Source organism: Crassostrea angulata, chromosome 6 (genome assembly GCF_025612915.1).
Source record: "Crassostrea angulata isolate pt1a10 chromosome 6, ASM2561291v2, whole genome shotgun sequence".
NCBI lineage: Eukaryota > Metazoa > Mollusca > Bivalvia > Ostreida > Ostreidae > Magallana > Magallana angulata.
In genome coordinates, this window is record NC_069116.1 from 41,255,514 (window position 1) to 41,272,604 (window position 17,091).

General features: G+C 33.5%; 2 protein-coding genes across 2 annotated transcripts; one reads left to right on the top strand and one right to left on the bottom strand.

Moving 5' to 3' along the window:
* The first annotated feature begins 2,578 nt into the window (after positions 1-2,578).
* Positions 2,579-9,247, top strand: LOC128187868 (uncharacterized). Its single transcript, XM_052858517.1, has 12 exons — positions 2,579-3,022; positions 4,017-4,193; positions 5,787-5,879; positions 5,962-6,054; positions 6,156-6,474; positions 6,679-6,961; positions 7,101-7,337; positions 7,468-7,544; positions 7,638-7,742; positions 7,827-8,041; positions 8,166-8,330; positions 8,478-9,247. Exons 1-12 carry the CDS (start codon positions 2,778-2,780, stop codon positions 8,761-8,763), a joined length of 2,295 nt encoding a protein of 764 aa, XP_052714477.1. The 5' UTR covers positions 2,579-2,777; the 3' UTR covers positions 8,764-9,247.
* Positions 9,235-11,251, bottom strand: LOC128187872 (uncharacterized). The gene is made up of 4 exons (XM_052858520.1): positions 10,983-11,251; positions 10,117-10,329; positions 9,780-10,028; positions 9,235-9,612 (listed from the first exon to the last, which is right to left on the bottom strand). The coding sequence occupies exons 1-4, from the start codon at positions 11,055-11,057 to the stop codon at positions 9,349-9,351; spliced, it is 801 nt and encodes a 266-aa protein (XP_052714480.1). The 5' UTR covers positions 11,058-11,251; the 3' UTR covers positions 9,235-9,348.
* Between the last annotated feature and the right edge of the window lie 5,840 nt (positions 11,252-17,091).

Here is a 17,091-nt window from a genome sequence, read left to right on the forward strand (position 1 = left end):
CCTAAGAATGTTTGTTTGTTTCATGTTTAAAAACGTATTTTTTATTGGAAATAAGATAAAATTCACAGTCGGATAAAATCAGGCATCTAAAAATGGTAGGATTGGGCCATTTTTGTAGGTTAGGTCGGGTTACCCGAAACACACAACTTTTTTTTTTAGGCCTAGGTATAAACACTTATCAAATTGAGAGAGAGAGAGAGAGTTTGAGAGAGAGAGAGTTTATTACCGTACTTGTAGTGCAACAGTCAATATTTCAATTCGTAAATTACAAAGGAATATTACCCACCGAACAGCGTCAAAGTACATGTACTGGTATTAGCTTCTGGTATACCATTTTTTATCAATTCTACTGTGTTGTTTTTTTTTGCAAATAAATTTAGCGAGGGTTTTTGTTTATTTTCTTATAAATTACATGTTTTAAAAACAATACTTATGTAATAAGCATAAAACATGTATGAGTAAACTTAATGAAGAATTTTTAATAGATTATTTTTCACAGAATGTGGTACATTACATGTATGTCAATCTTTATAAAACTAGCGTATATTTCGTGCGCCATAAATTGCAAGTTTTTTGTAAACATCATTTACTTGCATGATAGGTATATATGGTCTAACCAAAATTTTCTTCATAAAGCTACAGCTGTATGTACCACATATATGTTTTGTCACAAGTATACATTTTAAAAAAAATACCCAAATTCCAACAGTTGAAATAAACTCAACTCATTCTCTGATAAGTTCATTGTGTTTTGTGCGTGCATATCTTATTTGTCTGCTGCAACAGCAGCCAATCAGCGGTAAGCTGAATCCACAAAAAGAAAGTTTGTGTTTTAGGAGCGGGTAAATTGTTTATGCGACACTGTCATGAAAACCACACCAAATAATAACAAGAAACATAAATATTCACTTAAATGTATTGTGTTGTAAAGTAAAGGTTTTTAACACTTATTGCATCTTGCAAAACATGCGATGACCCTTAATCATCTGTCATATATCTGATATACATGTATATGTAAAAGATGGGAGAAATAACGACGGAACAAACTGGGATTCGAACCTGGCCCTCTGAATCTCTAGTCAAGTGCTCTACCAACTGAGCTACATGTATCTGGCACCGGTATTCAAACCAGTCTGACCGTCACATTTCTCCCCCCTTATATGATCTTCACCCTCGAAGATCACCCCTGGCAGGAGTTAACCTGTTAGTTCCAGGGGTTGGCCACAACACCAATATTGTAACAGGATGGGAGAAATAATGAAGGACTAAACCGGGATTTGAACCTGGGCCCCCTGAATCTCTAGTCAGGTGCTCTACCAACTGAGCTATCTGGCACTGGTATTCAAACCAGTCTGTTCATCACATATATAAAGAATTATTTTAAACAATGTTGTTCAATAAAAAATAACACTCGCAACCTTCAGTTTTTGTCTGTAATTAATCAATATTGGCGTGCGATCAGTTCTCGCCTAGTACCATTTCTCACCAGTGCATTGTTACGTCATTTTATCAACACATAAAATTATATACGAAAATATGATGTAACAGTGCACCAGCGAGAAATGGTCCTCGGCGAGAACTGCTCGCACGCCAGTACTGCCAGTAGTCAGATTAAGAAAAGAGAATAAAAAATTACATTTAAAACATTAACAAGGACAATTTAAGTACACATCATAACTGCTAAACAAGAAAAATTATGTGAACTGGTAGAATGGTAGGCATAGTTCTAACTTGTAACCTACATGTACAAGTACATGTATCGGGTACCCGTTGGTCTGCTAAACCTCTTTAATGATACAATGATCGGCATCATAAAGATATAAAAGTCATGTTTTAACTCTGAAGTCTGAAGTATACAATTTTATTTACTTGAAGTTATGTCTACAGGGTATTCATGACTACATTTGGAGTCTTCTGCACAAGAATATATGATATGTTTCTAATTAGATTCTGCTTTAAATTTTGAGTTGAAAATTCACAATCTGTTATTTTTTTAAATAGATAAATTCAGTTACCCTTTCCAGTCCCCCATGAACCTCGAGCGAGTCTAAACATCCATTAAACATGTAAAAATTACACGTTAGTAAACAAACACCCACACCATAACAAAAACATCTAACAGTGTGCACGTACTTACATGCACATCTATACTATATACTAAATTTTAACCAGTTAACAAGAAACTTTAAAAGGAGTAAAAGCCTCACCTTCTTCAGTAACATCCACATAAATCACACACTTTAATGTCCATCTTTTCTCCTTTATTACTCGTAGCTTATCAACGGCTGATCGTCGACAGAAGTGTGGCTGTTAGAATTTCCTCGTAAACGATTCACACGAGAAAAATATCCTCCTTAAACAAATATGTAGCATTGTTCCCTGTGCATGTTCATATGTTTCACAGTAAATTGAAAATGCATGTGTACACAGAAAGAATACACAACTTCTCTTCTGCATTACGGCTCTCTCTTTTCTACAATGCCGTTCGTTACTGTTTACATTCGGCGCGCGCGCGGGGGTTACAAACAGGGGCGCCCCGACAAATAGTTGCACATAGAACGTTTAAACGGATAATAAACGTCATTTTGTTGGTAATTTTGTTAACAATTCAATCACGTTCCAAATGACTCGCATATATCCATTTTTCTTATATTTAATGATATTATATTACAGTCTTCATTTATTCCTCCGTTTAAACCCATTATATAAGCTTCGAATAATGTTCGCTGAATTTATGCTTCCTGGACAAAAATTCAATTGGTCATTTGCATATTCTGATGACCTTTTGTTTGACCCTACTTCGGCCATTTCGGATGATGATGGCGGACGCCAAACCCAAGTCCAGTCGTGGAAGAAAACCCACGTTAACTGACTCTGGGCGGAAAAGAAAGAAAAAGGAAACTAACGCTTTGATAAACCGGTCGAGGGTATATGTTGGTGAACAGTACAACCGTTGGAATGAATTAAAGACGACCCTCCGGCTACAAACGCATAGTGAAGTTGCCAAAGTTCTTCTCGATCGGTATGTACATGGTGTAGTCCTTGTCAGAAATTGTATAAAATATATTAGTTCTAGCCTAAATAATGTTTCATTATTCTCGATTTGATTTGGCATGGATTTGTCCGTCGTTATACCAATATATTTGTAAAAATAACCTTCAGAGAGATTGGGAAGATTTTTCACGGATGCTGTTTACTTCGTTGGGGCCTCCCAAGGGGTAATCCTAAAAACTAAATAAGAAATTGGAAATTTAGCATTTACGAAGTTAACTCGTTGAAAATAAAATGATAAATTATTAGTTAGATATGGAGGGTGATATTTTGTTGTAGAATATGATAACTAATTTGTCTGAGGTTGGAGATCTGTAGCTCCCGGTCTGAGAAAATTCGGATGGTAGTCTAACGTTATCCAAATCACAGGAGTTTGAATTTTTATCAATAAAGCCAAAAAACTTACTTTATTGACTGACCCATGAGCTATGCGTAAGCATAGCGAATGCTTACGCATAGCTAATGGGTCAGTCAATAAAGTAAGTTTTTTGGCTTTATTGATAAAAATTCAAACTCCTGTGTCCAAATGCTTTCAGCGGCAGCTAAAGTTTAATTAGTACATTTACCATTATTTTTTACAAAAGATGTAAAATAAAAAAAGGACATGTTTTATTTTAGCTCTATAATTAATAAAATGTCAGACTCGTGTTAATAGTTTACAAAACTTACTATAGTACATGTTGATTGTTCAAACCATAAATAAGCCTCGCGAATATATACACCATTTCAACTTGTTGGATAAAGCAAATATAAAATCACACAATATAGATATCCTCTATCTCTGTTCAAACGAGCTATTTACTATAATTTAGAATTTACCATGAATAATTGTTATGCTATTCATTGGCATATCTTTTCCTTATTATTGTAATAATTTCACACTTCTTTCTTCTGAAAAAAAAAAATCTGTCCTAAACAAAATTATTGTTCTATTGAAATATAAATGATTATCTTTAATTCATAAGGTATGATCAGAGTGAAAAAGATACCGAACTGCCAGTTAAACAGAAAAGCAATGCTGTTGTGGCAACTCCTGATTTGACAGCAAAACATGGTCTGACATCAACACCAGGACCTAGTCATCAACATAGTGTTCAAATTCCAATAGATGTTTCAGAGATCTCCAACACAGATACAGATAGGTAAGTAGTATGTACTTTATACATATGCAGCAAAAATTCAATATGATTAAAATCAGTCGTTGTGATATGCTACCGCTTTTGAGAGCGATAGTGTATCAAAACAGCTGATTTTAATCAAATTGAGCAAAAATTAATACTTGTGCAAGTCAGAGACAAAAATTTCTACAATTTCTTAAACCATGTTAATTATATATATATATATATATATATATATATATATATATATATATATATACATTTTTGGGGAGTTGATTTTAATCAACTCTCCTATGCAGTTACTCTGGCAAACCAGAAGTGAAACAGTGTTTGGACCTAAGCACAAATCATCACCGCTGACAAGACTTAGTTCTTGAAATTAATAGAAAAATTTAAAGTGATGTATGCTGAAGCATTGTTTTTCAGGAAACTTATCAATTAACACTTTGAAAATAGTCAGATTTTATATACCCGGTAATACGAACAAATAAGATATATTTTTATAGTCTCATGTATTCCTACGCCAGATTTTAATATAACCTCGTTCAACCAAACGCTCGGCTGTCTCCATAAATCTCTGAGAAGCAGAAAGGCTCTTTTGCTTGTCAAAGATTAATGGAGACGGCCGAGCGTCTGGTTGAATGAGACTAGAATTCGATATCAATAGTGCTTGGATCCATAAAATTGTTAGAATTGCTTCGATTACTTATAGCGAGCACAGCTCGCTGGTGCGCAGCGCCGGCGCGAAGCGAGCTCTACCGGCAAGGCGTGTGTGAATAGAAAATTCGGACTAGTTGCACATTCATTCAACGGATTTTTTTGGCGTCAGTAAATCGGACCAGTAATGCATTGTTTTAATCGTCCCAGTAGTTCCCTGTAATTATGGTTTCCCATTTCACACTCTCACGAGAACAAGATAAAAGACTGTGTACATGCATATTGTAAATAAACTGCCGACACAACGCAAATTCTCAAAATCAGGAAAATTCTAATCCGGGTGAAGAATTGGGAGTGCGTAGTATGCCTATAGCTCTTTAGCTGGTCAATAGTGTCTTTATTTTCACTTCCATTTATTACATGCTCCCGGGGGATCCATTTTCCTTCTATGATCAGCAATTTTTTTTTTATAGATTTGTACATTATGTTAAAATCTTTATTATTCAACAACATTTAAATTTATCCGAGATAAATTCTATATATAAATAGATAACACAATCTTATGAATTATGAATAATGAAAATTTACTGGAAAAAATAGGCATGTTTATTTTATTCTGCATTCAAATTCATTTACTTTTCGTCGCTACTTTTATTTTTTTTGTTTTATCATAATTCATTATTTTATCACATGCTGCGCTCGCCCCAACGGTCGCACCGTAATACATATTACAAGTTTGAAATCTATCTTTAAATATTACACAAAATGATTCATATGGAGTTTCTCGATATTCTTGTTGTAAAAATCTAAAATTCATATAATAAAAAAGTGGGTAATTCAAATACAGACTAGAAACTAATTGCCATGCAAGATAAGTTGATTTTAAAATAAATGATAATCGACAAAATCAACTCCCATCAGTACTTCAGTACTTTGATTAAATTTTCTTCTTATTTTCAGTGATGGGGCAATATCAGGAATACAGGCATTACCAACAAAAAGGCCTAGAAAGGAAAAATCAAAGCTATCAAGCAGTTTTCTTGATCCATTTGAGTAAGTGTTAGATACCCAATTTCGTTCAGTTTATTAGGCTATTAAGCATACTCGATACATTGAATGCATTTTTTTTTTTTAGGTTGTCAATTATAGATATATCTGAATCAGAAAGCCAAAATGAAAGCCACAGGTCTGATGAGGATTATGACCCAAGTTTTAATATCACTATAAGGTACATATACCTTTTGTGCTTTTTTACTTTGTTCTTCTTGTTAACCTCATAAGTACATTAAATATGATATTTTGTTAACTTATACATTTAATTTTTTCCAGACCAAACAATGATGATTTTGATTCTCTAAAGATTTGCAGTGGTGTGAATGATGATGGTTCTGATGATGATGATGATGATGATGATGATGATGATAATGATGATGATATTATGGAAGAGGGGGGTGTGGATCCAGGCCCTGATTTGATTAAAATAACAAGTATCAACCCTGAGAAGTTGACCTCAGATCAACCATTTCTTGTTTATTACCAGTGTTTAATGCAATTGATAGATATATGCATCCAGGGAAAATGTAAGGAATGTGGATCAGATGTAGACCTGACAAAGAACATCATTGGGTCAGCATTACATTTGAAATGGGTGAGCTCATTTATCACAAGTTTTGATGATTAAGTTGAATGCAAATATTTTGTGGATTTTGATAATTACATGTATTGGTTTTATTTGGAGGTTAAATTCAAAATTGTAATTAAAATATATCATGGCCATAATTATTTTCTTTGCATTTTAAAAGGAAGATGAAAATATTATAACATTATTTAGAAGAATTCAATTTGATTTCAGACATGTAGAAAAGGACATGTTATCAAGAAATGGTGCTCGCAGCCGATATTGAATTGGAGGATGCACAGTGGGGATCTGATGTTTGCATCTGCTGTCCTGCTTTCAGGGAACAACTTTCAAAAAATTTCTTTATTTGCAAAGTTTCTGAACTTGCCCGCAATCAGCAGCACAACATTTCACAAGATTCAAAGAACATACCTTATACCATCAATTGATGACTTTTGGTTAGAAAAGCAGGAAGAAACCATCAATCTTTTTCGTGGTCAGGAATTGGTCATTCTTGGTAAATAAACTACTATTATATTATGTGTGTACATATACTTGTACTTCAAGTTAGAATATTTATTTTCAAATCTTTAAAAGTACCAGGTATTATGTTTATGTTTGCTGAAAAGGTTTAAGAATATTTCTGCTTTTTGCAGGTGATGGTAGAATGGACAGCCCTGGGCACTCAGCGCAATACTGTTCCTACACATTCATGGAATATACCACAAAGAAGATCCTTTGCATAATTACTATGGATAAAAGAATGACAGACCTAAAAAGTACAAACTTAGAGAAATCTTGCTTTGTAAAAGGACTGCAGTTTCTTCTGAACAGGGGTTTGAAAGTTGTTGAAGTTGTAACTGATGCTCACGTACAAGTTGCTTCTATCATGAGTAAGTTTCACTCAAATAATTTTTGTCTATATTAAATTCATTTTTCATAAAAATTGAACTTTTAAATTTTGAATTGATTTAATTTTAATCAGTGTTCTCTTTATATATTGTTTTTGTTTTCATTTCTCAGAAAAAGATTACCCAAATATTTGCCATTCATTTGACATCTGGCATGGTACTAAAAATTTGGGAAAGAAAATAATGTCAGTAAGTATGATCACCAAAACTAAATAAAAGCATTTCATTCATCTCTATTGATTATTCATGAAGAAAATTGATCTTCTGGTTTTTTTTTTTTAGATTGGACAAGAGTCAAATAAAAAAGAATTACTGCCATGGACAAAGGATATCATGAACCATTTTTGGCATGCAGCGCAAGTTAGCGATACATATGAGACGTTCATAGTAAGTTTCTTCTTTACTTGGTCAACTATCCACTGCTACAAGTTTATGTATAAATATATTATTTTTTTTGTCAATGTTTTTCAGGGCATATGGTTTGGATTGCTTCACCATGTCACTGATGAGCATGAGTGGATTCTCTCCTACAGTGACAATGGCATAAATGCCTGTCAGCATGGTCCCCTGAATGAGGAAAGAACGAAGGGATGGCTGAAAAAGGATTCTCCTGCTCACATTGCTTTACGCCATGTTGTCATGGATAAGAGACGCTTAAATCAGATACACTACTATTTAAACTGCAGGTAAAACATGTTAAATGTTAAGTATGTTAGATTTACATGTATGTAAATGTATAGTGTTCAAACTTTTATGAATGCAATGTTCAACTTACATGATACATCTTTGTTCTATTTTTCTCTTCTTTAGGAGTACTGCTGAGCTTGAAAACTTTCAAAATTTGATTTTGGTGTATGCCTCTAAAAGATACTCGTACGGTCCACCCACGTACAGGGCACGAAATAGACTTGCAGCCTTGGATCACAACGGGCATTTGGAAAGGGAGACAAAGATTAACAAGGATGGAAGTGTTAGGTCTGTATCCAATCATTGGTCTTAGGACATTTGTAATATTTACATAGTACATGTACTGAGAACTCTATATTAACAAGCTCTTTCGACAATTTAGATTAAATACCATAATATATTATAATGTAGTTGAGAATTGTTAAACTATTACAGGTATCAGAGATCCTTCAACAAGAAAAGTGGAATATGGTCCGTCCACGAATTGAAGGAGGATAAAACTTATAATTACATCCAATCTCTGGTTGAAAAGATTGTCCGAAGAAGATTAGATGATGAAGAAGGAATGAGTGGAAATGTTGTTTTGGAAGCAGATGATCCAAGAAGAATATCGAAGACTCTGGCCCGCATTCCTCCTCCCCCAACTGCACAACTTGTGAAGGAGAGGAAGTCACGATTTGAAGATCCAGACAAAACATTAGACTATTCATGGGACTCTTGAATTTATTTTATTATACCCCTGCTCTGAAGGAGAAAGGTGTATACTGTTTTACCTGTGTCCGTCAGTCTGTCCGTCTTTCCTTCCATCTGTGTCCGTAACAAAAATTTCTGTCACATTTTTCTCAGCAAGTATTTATCACAGATGCTTGAAATTTTTACTTATTGTTTGTTTAGGCATGCCATATGGTGGGATATTTTTTTGTACCAATCGGACGTCAACTTCCTGTTAAATGACAACTTTGTTTATTTTGCATATTCACATTAGAGCGGGGGTATTGATAGTGAGCATTAGCTCACAGATATCTTGTTGTATAATACAATGCATGCTAAAGGACTGGATACAAATTCTTACAAAACAATATTATCATTCTATGCTGAGTATGTACTTTATATGTCACTTGAAACATAAATGAATCCATGTACATGTATGTTTGAACAAAAGCAGAAAAAAGAAGAATTAAATAACAGACTGTTAAATTTTAAAAGATGTATGAGTTTTAATCTCTAATTGATATACTGTTACACATATTTCATATACAAACATCAGTGCAATGAGATTTTAAAAGTCTGGAGTTGGTAGGGACTGCTATGCTAGTCTGCCATGCACAAACCCTGAATATTGTCCAAAAGGATCAGGAAAAGTATCTCTAATCCTCCACACGCAACAGCTTGGAATCACTCGACGATTCCCAGCACCAAGTCGGCCATGCTGCCAGAGAATGTATTGCCTGTAGGCAGTATGACGGTTACCCCTGTTCCAATCGTTGTCATTTGGAACTGCCAGGACATCTTGCCTATATGTTCTGGCAACATGAAGGATCAACTCATCTAGAACCACAAGGTCAAAATCCTACAAAGCACAATTAAAACTGATCAGCTTAAGAATTTAAATAGGGTACCATGTTATAGACTGCGGTAAATATCAAGGATGATTAAATTTCGAGGCTAAAATTTGACTGAAAAATTAAGTATCTTGTGCACAATACATTACACATGTAGTATTGAGAAGCAAATTACTCGGATCCTGGAGAAGCAGTTCTCTGGCAATTGTCCACAGCATAGCCGTTCTGCTTCGGTTGGCATTTCTCTACAATTCCTGCAGGAACACCAGTTTGGGCTTCCCTGGTCGGGCGATGGGTGATATCCTTGCTGCACCCTAGTCCTGCTTCCTGCCTCAAGAATATCAAACACTAAAGCTGGATACTTTTTGGTGACATCAAAGAGCAGCTCTCGCACGTTTTCTTCTGGAAGGTTATTAATGCGCTCCTGCAAATGAACCCACAATCATGTCTATGTATGATTCCAATAATTTGTTGATTTACTTACACTGGTGTCATTATTATAAATACCTTGCCTTCAATTCTGTGGATCTTTCTACTCTGGCAGTTGCTGCTATTTCAGCTCTGTTGGGGGTCTGATCTTGTCCACCACGTCCACGACTTCGACGCGTTGTCAACCCTCTACCTCTGGTCATGCGTCCTGCTCTCCTTACTCTTCTTTGACCTCTGCCTCCCTGCCCCCGTACCACTCTATCTACATCACATCTTATATGTTCCTCTTCAGATGTCTGCAACATCCATGTCATTGTTTTTTTTAATTTTTATATGATATAGGCCTAATAATCAGTCAACGGGATTACAATATTCTTTTTATGGGATATCAAAACTAAAATGTTAGTTATGAAAAAAAATTAGGCCTTGTGTCATGTCAAATCTACAAAAATATACAAGTTGTTTTAATATGCTTCAATTTATCAATTCACTTTTTTCATACGGACTGATACAATATGTATTCAAATATTTCGCCATAAACAATGAGTCAGGTAATGCATAAATGATGCATGTCAAATCACAGGCACCTGAATTTATATCGATCAGTTGCTCAACTATAAGCCCAATATAAATAAAACTCTACCTCATATATATATTTATTTTTATGTATTTATATATTTATAGAGGAGGTACGATTTTTTTATGTTTGGCTTATTGAGCGACTGATTGATAAAAATTCAGGTACTTGTGGTCAAATTATCGTATTGTTTTATATTACAGTTTCCCCGTTTTGGGCCCCTTTGAAGGGTGAGAAACACAAGACCCGTTTTCTAAGCAATTAAATTTTATTTACCGCTTCACTGAATGTTTATTGTATCACATATATTGCCTTCTTACATTAAAGATGTTTTTATACAATGTTTCATTCAAAAAACTTTTTAAAACTCACATTTTCGTCATCGGTGTCCATGCTTGCAGACATTCGGTAATCTTCGTTGTCAGCAGCGCGCGCGCGACGAAGCATCTTCGGAACTAACGTCGGTAGTTAATTACGTAAACCAGATTGGTTTTATTTACACTTAAAACTATAATATATCGAAATAAGTTATGTGTTTTAACCTTAAAATTGTCAATTTTTGTTATTGTTATACGTAAGGAAAAACGTATGTAATGCTTTTGGGCACTAAAAATTGTATTGATTTGAGCTTTAATATCCCTTTAAATAATGTGTGTTCATTTAATTCATAAATGATATAGATGAAAAAAAAAATGAAATTGTATCACAACAATTTATCTAAGACGCAACACAACGTAATGCAGTAAATGCCTGGGCCTTAATGTGGCATTTCTTCGCTTGTGTGTCTATGTACACATATTAACTCGTTCATGTACGATTCTCACATATTTGTTTTATGAAATTTGAAACAAAATATAGCACAGAACTTGTTTAATTTGATACCAAATGACATTATTTAATATATTAACAAGAACTGAATTAATTTTTTTTCATAAAATGATAACGATTTTTGCTATCAGAAAAATACGTGTATGAGCTGCTGACCCCTAATTATAGGGGCCAGCCCTTTTTTCTTAATTTTAAATGAAAGCTCTCGTTATTCTAAACAACTTTTGTTCTATATGTATTAACAAAATATTTTTAGTTTAAAGGTTATAATACAAAAAGCAACAAAATTTCAGCCCCGAAAAAATCTTAAACTTTGGCGACAAATAGCTCAACAACTAACAAAGAAATTACCAAAATTTTCATGCCAGCAAAACTATAAAGTGTTACCGACAATTTCGCCAAATTTCATGCATCTATCGTCTGTAGTTCCCGAGATCAACTCTGGACAAAAGACCCCCCAATTTTCAATTAAAGGGCAATAACTCATAACCGGAAGTGAATTTTAAAAATTAGAAAAAAACGTCTAGAGATATTAATATCATCTACATACCCTGAAAGTTTCATAGCAATCAGACAAAAAATGTTCGAGAAATCTCGTGCACAAAATTTGCGGGAAAAAAAAAAAATAATAATAAGAAACAGTAGAATAACAGAAGGGTTTTCCGTTGAAAAACGGAAAACCCTAACTAGACACAATCTCGTTGCGAGCAACGAGGAGGTCTTCCGTTCGATTTTTAGAATGAAATATGACATCATCGACTTTGATTTTCGACAACAAAACATGTTATGGAAAAAGAAATGAATTACTTATGCTTTATTGTATTGCTTTTTATAAGTTCTCTTGCTTTTTTAAAATACTTGCATTTCTTTCAATTAAGATAGAAAAGATCAAACTTGTTTACCTCTGGTCAATAAAAAAAGCCTGATTGGGTAACGCAAGAGAAAATCATTATATTGTTAGGATATATAAACGTATTATACCTAATCTAGCTTTAATAACCTTTCACAAAATGGCTCTCATTAAAGGGCTATAGATAAAAGATTTTAGAGCTCTTTGATCCCCTAATTTAAGGGGCAAGTCCCTTTTTTGGATTCAAATGAAAGAACATTTAATTCTGAACACATTTTGTCAACAAGTGTTTAGAAATTCGTTACCGTTCTGGAGATATATGAGAAAGAAGGTTTTAGGGGCCGATCCCGTATCTCCTTATAGGGGCCGTTTAACGAAATTTTGAAGGTTGCATTTTGTTGAGAACATCATTTTAAACAACTTTTCTTCTGTACCGCATTACAAAATATATTTCCTTTCTGAGATATGGGTGATCAAAATTTTGGACTTCTGGCCCCTAAAAACCCTTAATTACGTAACACATGATAAAATCATTACATTGCTTTGATACATAACTATAAGATAAACAAATTTGTTTCTATAACATTTCACAAAATATCCCTCTATGAATGGTTATAGATAAAAGACTTTAGAGCCCTTTGGTCCCCTAATTTTAGGGAAAAGCCCCCTTTTTATGGATTCAAATGCAAGGACATTTAATTCTAAACACATTTTGTCAACAAGTGTTTAGAAATTCGTTACCGTTCTGCAGATATATGAGAAAGAAGGTTTTAGGGGCCGATCCTTTATCTCCTTATAGGGGCCGTTTAACGAAATTTTGAAGGTTGCATTTTGTTGAGAACATCATTTTAAACAACTTTTCTTCTGTACTGCATTACAAAATATATTTCCTTTCTGAGATATGGGTGATCAAAATTTTGGACTTCTGGCCCCTAAAAACCCTTAATTACGTAACACATGATAAAATCATTACATTGCTTTGATACATAACTATAAGATAAACACATTTGTTTCTATAACATTTTACAAAATATCCCTCAATGAATGGTTATAGATAAAAGACTTTAGAGCCCTTTGGTCCCCTAATTTTAGGGAAAAGCCCCCTTTTTATGGATTCAAATGCAAGGACATTTAATTCTGAGCACATTTTGTCTAGAAGTGTTTAGAAATTCGTTACTGTTCTAGAGATATATGAGAAAGAAGGTTTTAGGGGCCGATCCCTTATCTCTTTATAGGGGCCTTTTAACGAAATTTTGAAGGTTGTATATTGTTAAGAACATCATTTTGAACAATTTTTCTTCTGTACTGCATTTCAAAATATTTTTCCTTTCTGAGATATGGGTGATCAAAATTTTAGACTTTTGGCCCCTAAAAACCCTTAATTACGTAACACATGATAAAATCATTACATTGCTTTGATACATAACTATAAGATAAACACATTTGTTTCTATAACATTTCACAAAATACCCCTCAATAAAGGGTTATAGATCAAAGACCTTAGAGCCCTTTGGTCCCCTAATTTTAGGGGCCAGTCTTTTTTCTTGATATTAAATGAAAGGATATTTAATTCTAAACACATTTTGTTCAACAAGTTTTTAGAAATTCGTTACCGTTCTGGAGATATATGAGAAAGAAGGTTTTAGGGGCCGATCCGATAACTCCTTATAGGGGCCGTTTAACGAATTTTTGAAGAATGTATTTTGTTGAGAACATGATTTTAAACAACTTTTCTTCTGAACTGCATTACAAAATATTTTTCCTTTCTGAGATATGGGTGATCAAAATTTTGGACTTTTGGCCCCTAAAAACCCTTAATTACGTAACACATGATAAAATCATTACATTGCTTGAATACATAACATTGAGATAAACACATTTGCTTCTATAACATTTCACAAAATATCTCTCAGTAAAGGGCTACAGATTAAAGACTTTAGAGCCCTTTGGTCCCCTAATTTGAGGGGCCAGCCCCTTTTTCTTCATATCAAATGAAAGGTTATTTAATTCTACACAAAATTGGTTCAACAAATGTTTAGAAATTCGTTACCGTTCTGGAGATATATGAGAAAGAAGGTTTTAGGGGCCGGTCCCTTATCTCCTTTTAGGGGCCGTTTAACTTAATTTTGACGATTGCATTTTGTTAAGAACATCATTTTGAACAACTTTTCTTCTGTACTGCATTACAAAATATTTTTCCTTTCTGAGATATGGGTGATCGAAATTTTGGACTTTTGGCCCCTAAAAACCCTTAATTACGTAATATATAATAAAACCATTACATTGCTAGAATACATAACATTGAGATAAACATATTTGCTTCTATAATTTATTACAAAATATTCCTCGGTAAAGAGATACGGGTAAAAGATTTTAGAGCCCTCTAGGTCCCTAATTTGAGGGGCCAGCCCCTTTTTCTTGATATCAGCTGGAAGATCTTGTAAATATAAACTTTTTTTACATTACATGTCTTAACAAAATATTTTCCAGAAAAGAGATAAAGAGAGAAAAGCACAAAAATTAACGACGCTTTTTTAATGTCAATTTTCGAGCCATAGCGAGCTTTGGCGCCAATAGTGCTAAACATACAAAACAACAATCATGCAAAACTTCAATCTTTCCTTTACCAACCGTAGAAATTTGAGCTCAAAATCTCTTATAGTTTAGGAGAACGGCCGCAGACAAAATACCCATATAAAAATTAGAAAAATCTCAATATCTCAAAAACGGATGTGACGTCATCAATGCAAAAAATTTGCTATCAGGTTCAGACCACTATCTATTACATCTGAAAATTTGATGGAGATCGGTTGAGCCGTTTCTGAGAAATCGCGTGCACAAAAATGGGAAGAAAAAAAAAGAATAAAAATAATAGGGAAAAAGAAACCGAAGAATAACAATAAGGTCTTCCGTTAGAAACGGAAGACCTTAATAAGAAACAGTAGAATAACAGAAGGGTTTTCCGTTGAAAAACGGAAAACCCTAATAAGAATAGGGAAAAAGAAACCGAAGAATAACAAGAAGGTCTTCCGTTGGAAACGGAAGACCTTAATAATAGGGAAAAAGAAACCTAAGAAAAACAATAAGGTCTTCCGTTGGAAACGGAAGACCTTAATTATTATTTAACTTAATAGTGGACACTGAATTTGTGTTTCGATTGGGGTCTCAATTCAGAATGGGGAATTGAGAGTGGGCTTCACATCGGCATTGGCATAACTTACTAAATGTGCTTCAATCATTTTGTATTTGCTGTAAATTCACTTTGAGGTGATGGTACAGTTCGAAAGCAATCGTATCTTCTCGGCCCTTTCCGACAAGCTCGGAAAACATATCCAAGGTTTTATTCGAGTTTAACGGAAAAACTCAAGAAGGTAGTTCAGAAAAGATTGCTATTTGTTATAATTTTAGAAATAACTAGGCATCTCAAAATATGTAATTACTAATTCATTATCCCTTTACCTCATCTTGAATATTACACTTGAATGGAGGGAATGGTTGTAGGTTCAAAATTATATATGTAATACGGCATCTCAAGTTTGCATTACGTCAATTTATACAAGTTGTCTTGTACGTACTTTTAAAATTCTTTCAAGCTGCTGTAGGAACTATGAAGAAAAGAACCATAAATGTGTAGGTAGGTATAAGTTTGCAAAGCACATATATCAGATTAAATAATTTACCTATTCCAGGCAATATTTAAAGAAAAATATTTGCCGTTTGCATACGCAAATTAATCAATGAATATTAAAATTGTTTTAATTTTTCAAAACACAACAATGAAAGAAATATTAAAGAAAATAATTTAGGTATTTTATTTTATATTAGACATATCAAATTGCTGATTGGTATAAAAAGTCACATTATCTTTTTAATATTATCAGAATGCAAACCCGGGTTTTTAGGAATAGACTGTCTTCAAACATGTGGAGAAAACTACTATGGAAATTTATGCAAAATAAAATGCGACTGTAATACAACACAAATTTGCCATCATGTGTGTGGATGTTTACGTATTTCTAGTATGACAAATGACAGCTCAACAGCAAAGAATGTGACATCATCATATTTTGCGGAGGCATGTTCAATTTCAATGAATGCGGTACTTACAAGTCAAGGTATCAATTATTGCGCAATATTTTCATTTTTAAATTTAATTGACCTGCAACGTTATTTTTGTCACTTAGTTATTTCATTTATTTTTTTCAGCAACTATTAACAGAGCATTCAGTGTTATACAACCAAAAGAAGGTATGTGCATAGAAACATGTATATTATAAATTGTTTTACCTATTCACATATATGTATCATGAGTATTTTTATATATTACTTTTAAAAAGTTAAAGATGTTAGTGATGTTACATGTATTAGAGGTCATGATATTTTTGATGTACATTCGGTGAGTGAGCATTATCTTTCTATGTCATTATTTCAATATTGTTGTATAACAAATATATCAAGCCTATTTAAAGATTGGACATTCTTTTTGTTTAACAATTTTCAGAAATTTAATTTGTGTCTTTTTTCGAATACATGTACAAACAGATGAAATAAACTAGATACGATCTAGTTACGAGTAACAAGTAGGTCTTCCTTGCGATTTCTGTTTTAAATCATACCATGATTAAGCGATATAATTTCAGAATTACCCCCCCCCCCCCACACACACACACACTATCAGATAATGTATACAAATCCCTAATTACGTAATAAATGGGTGTGGCAATGAGTTTTCCAGATAGATATTGCTACAATCAACAACTTTGCTTCTATAATGCATTACGAAATCTTAATCGTTTTTATGTA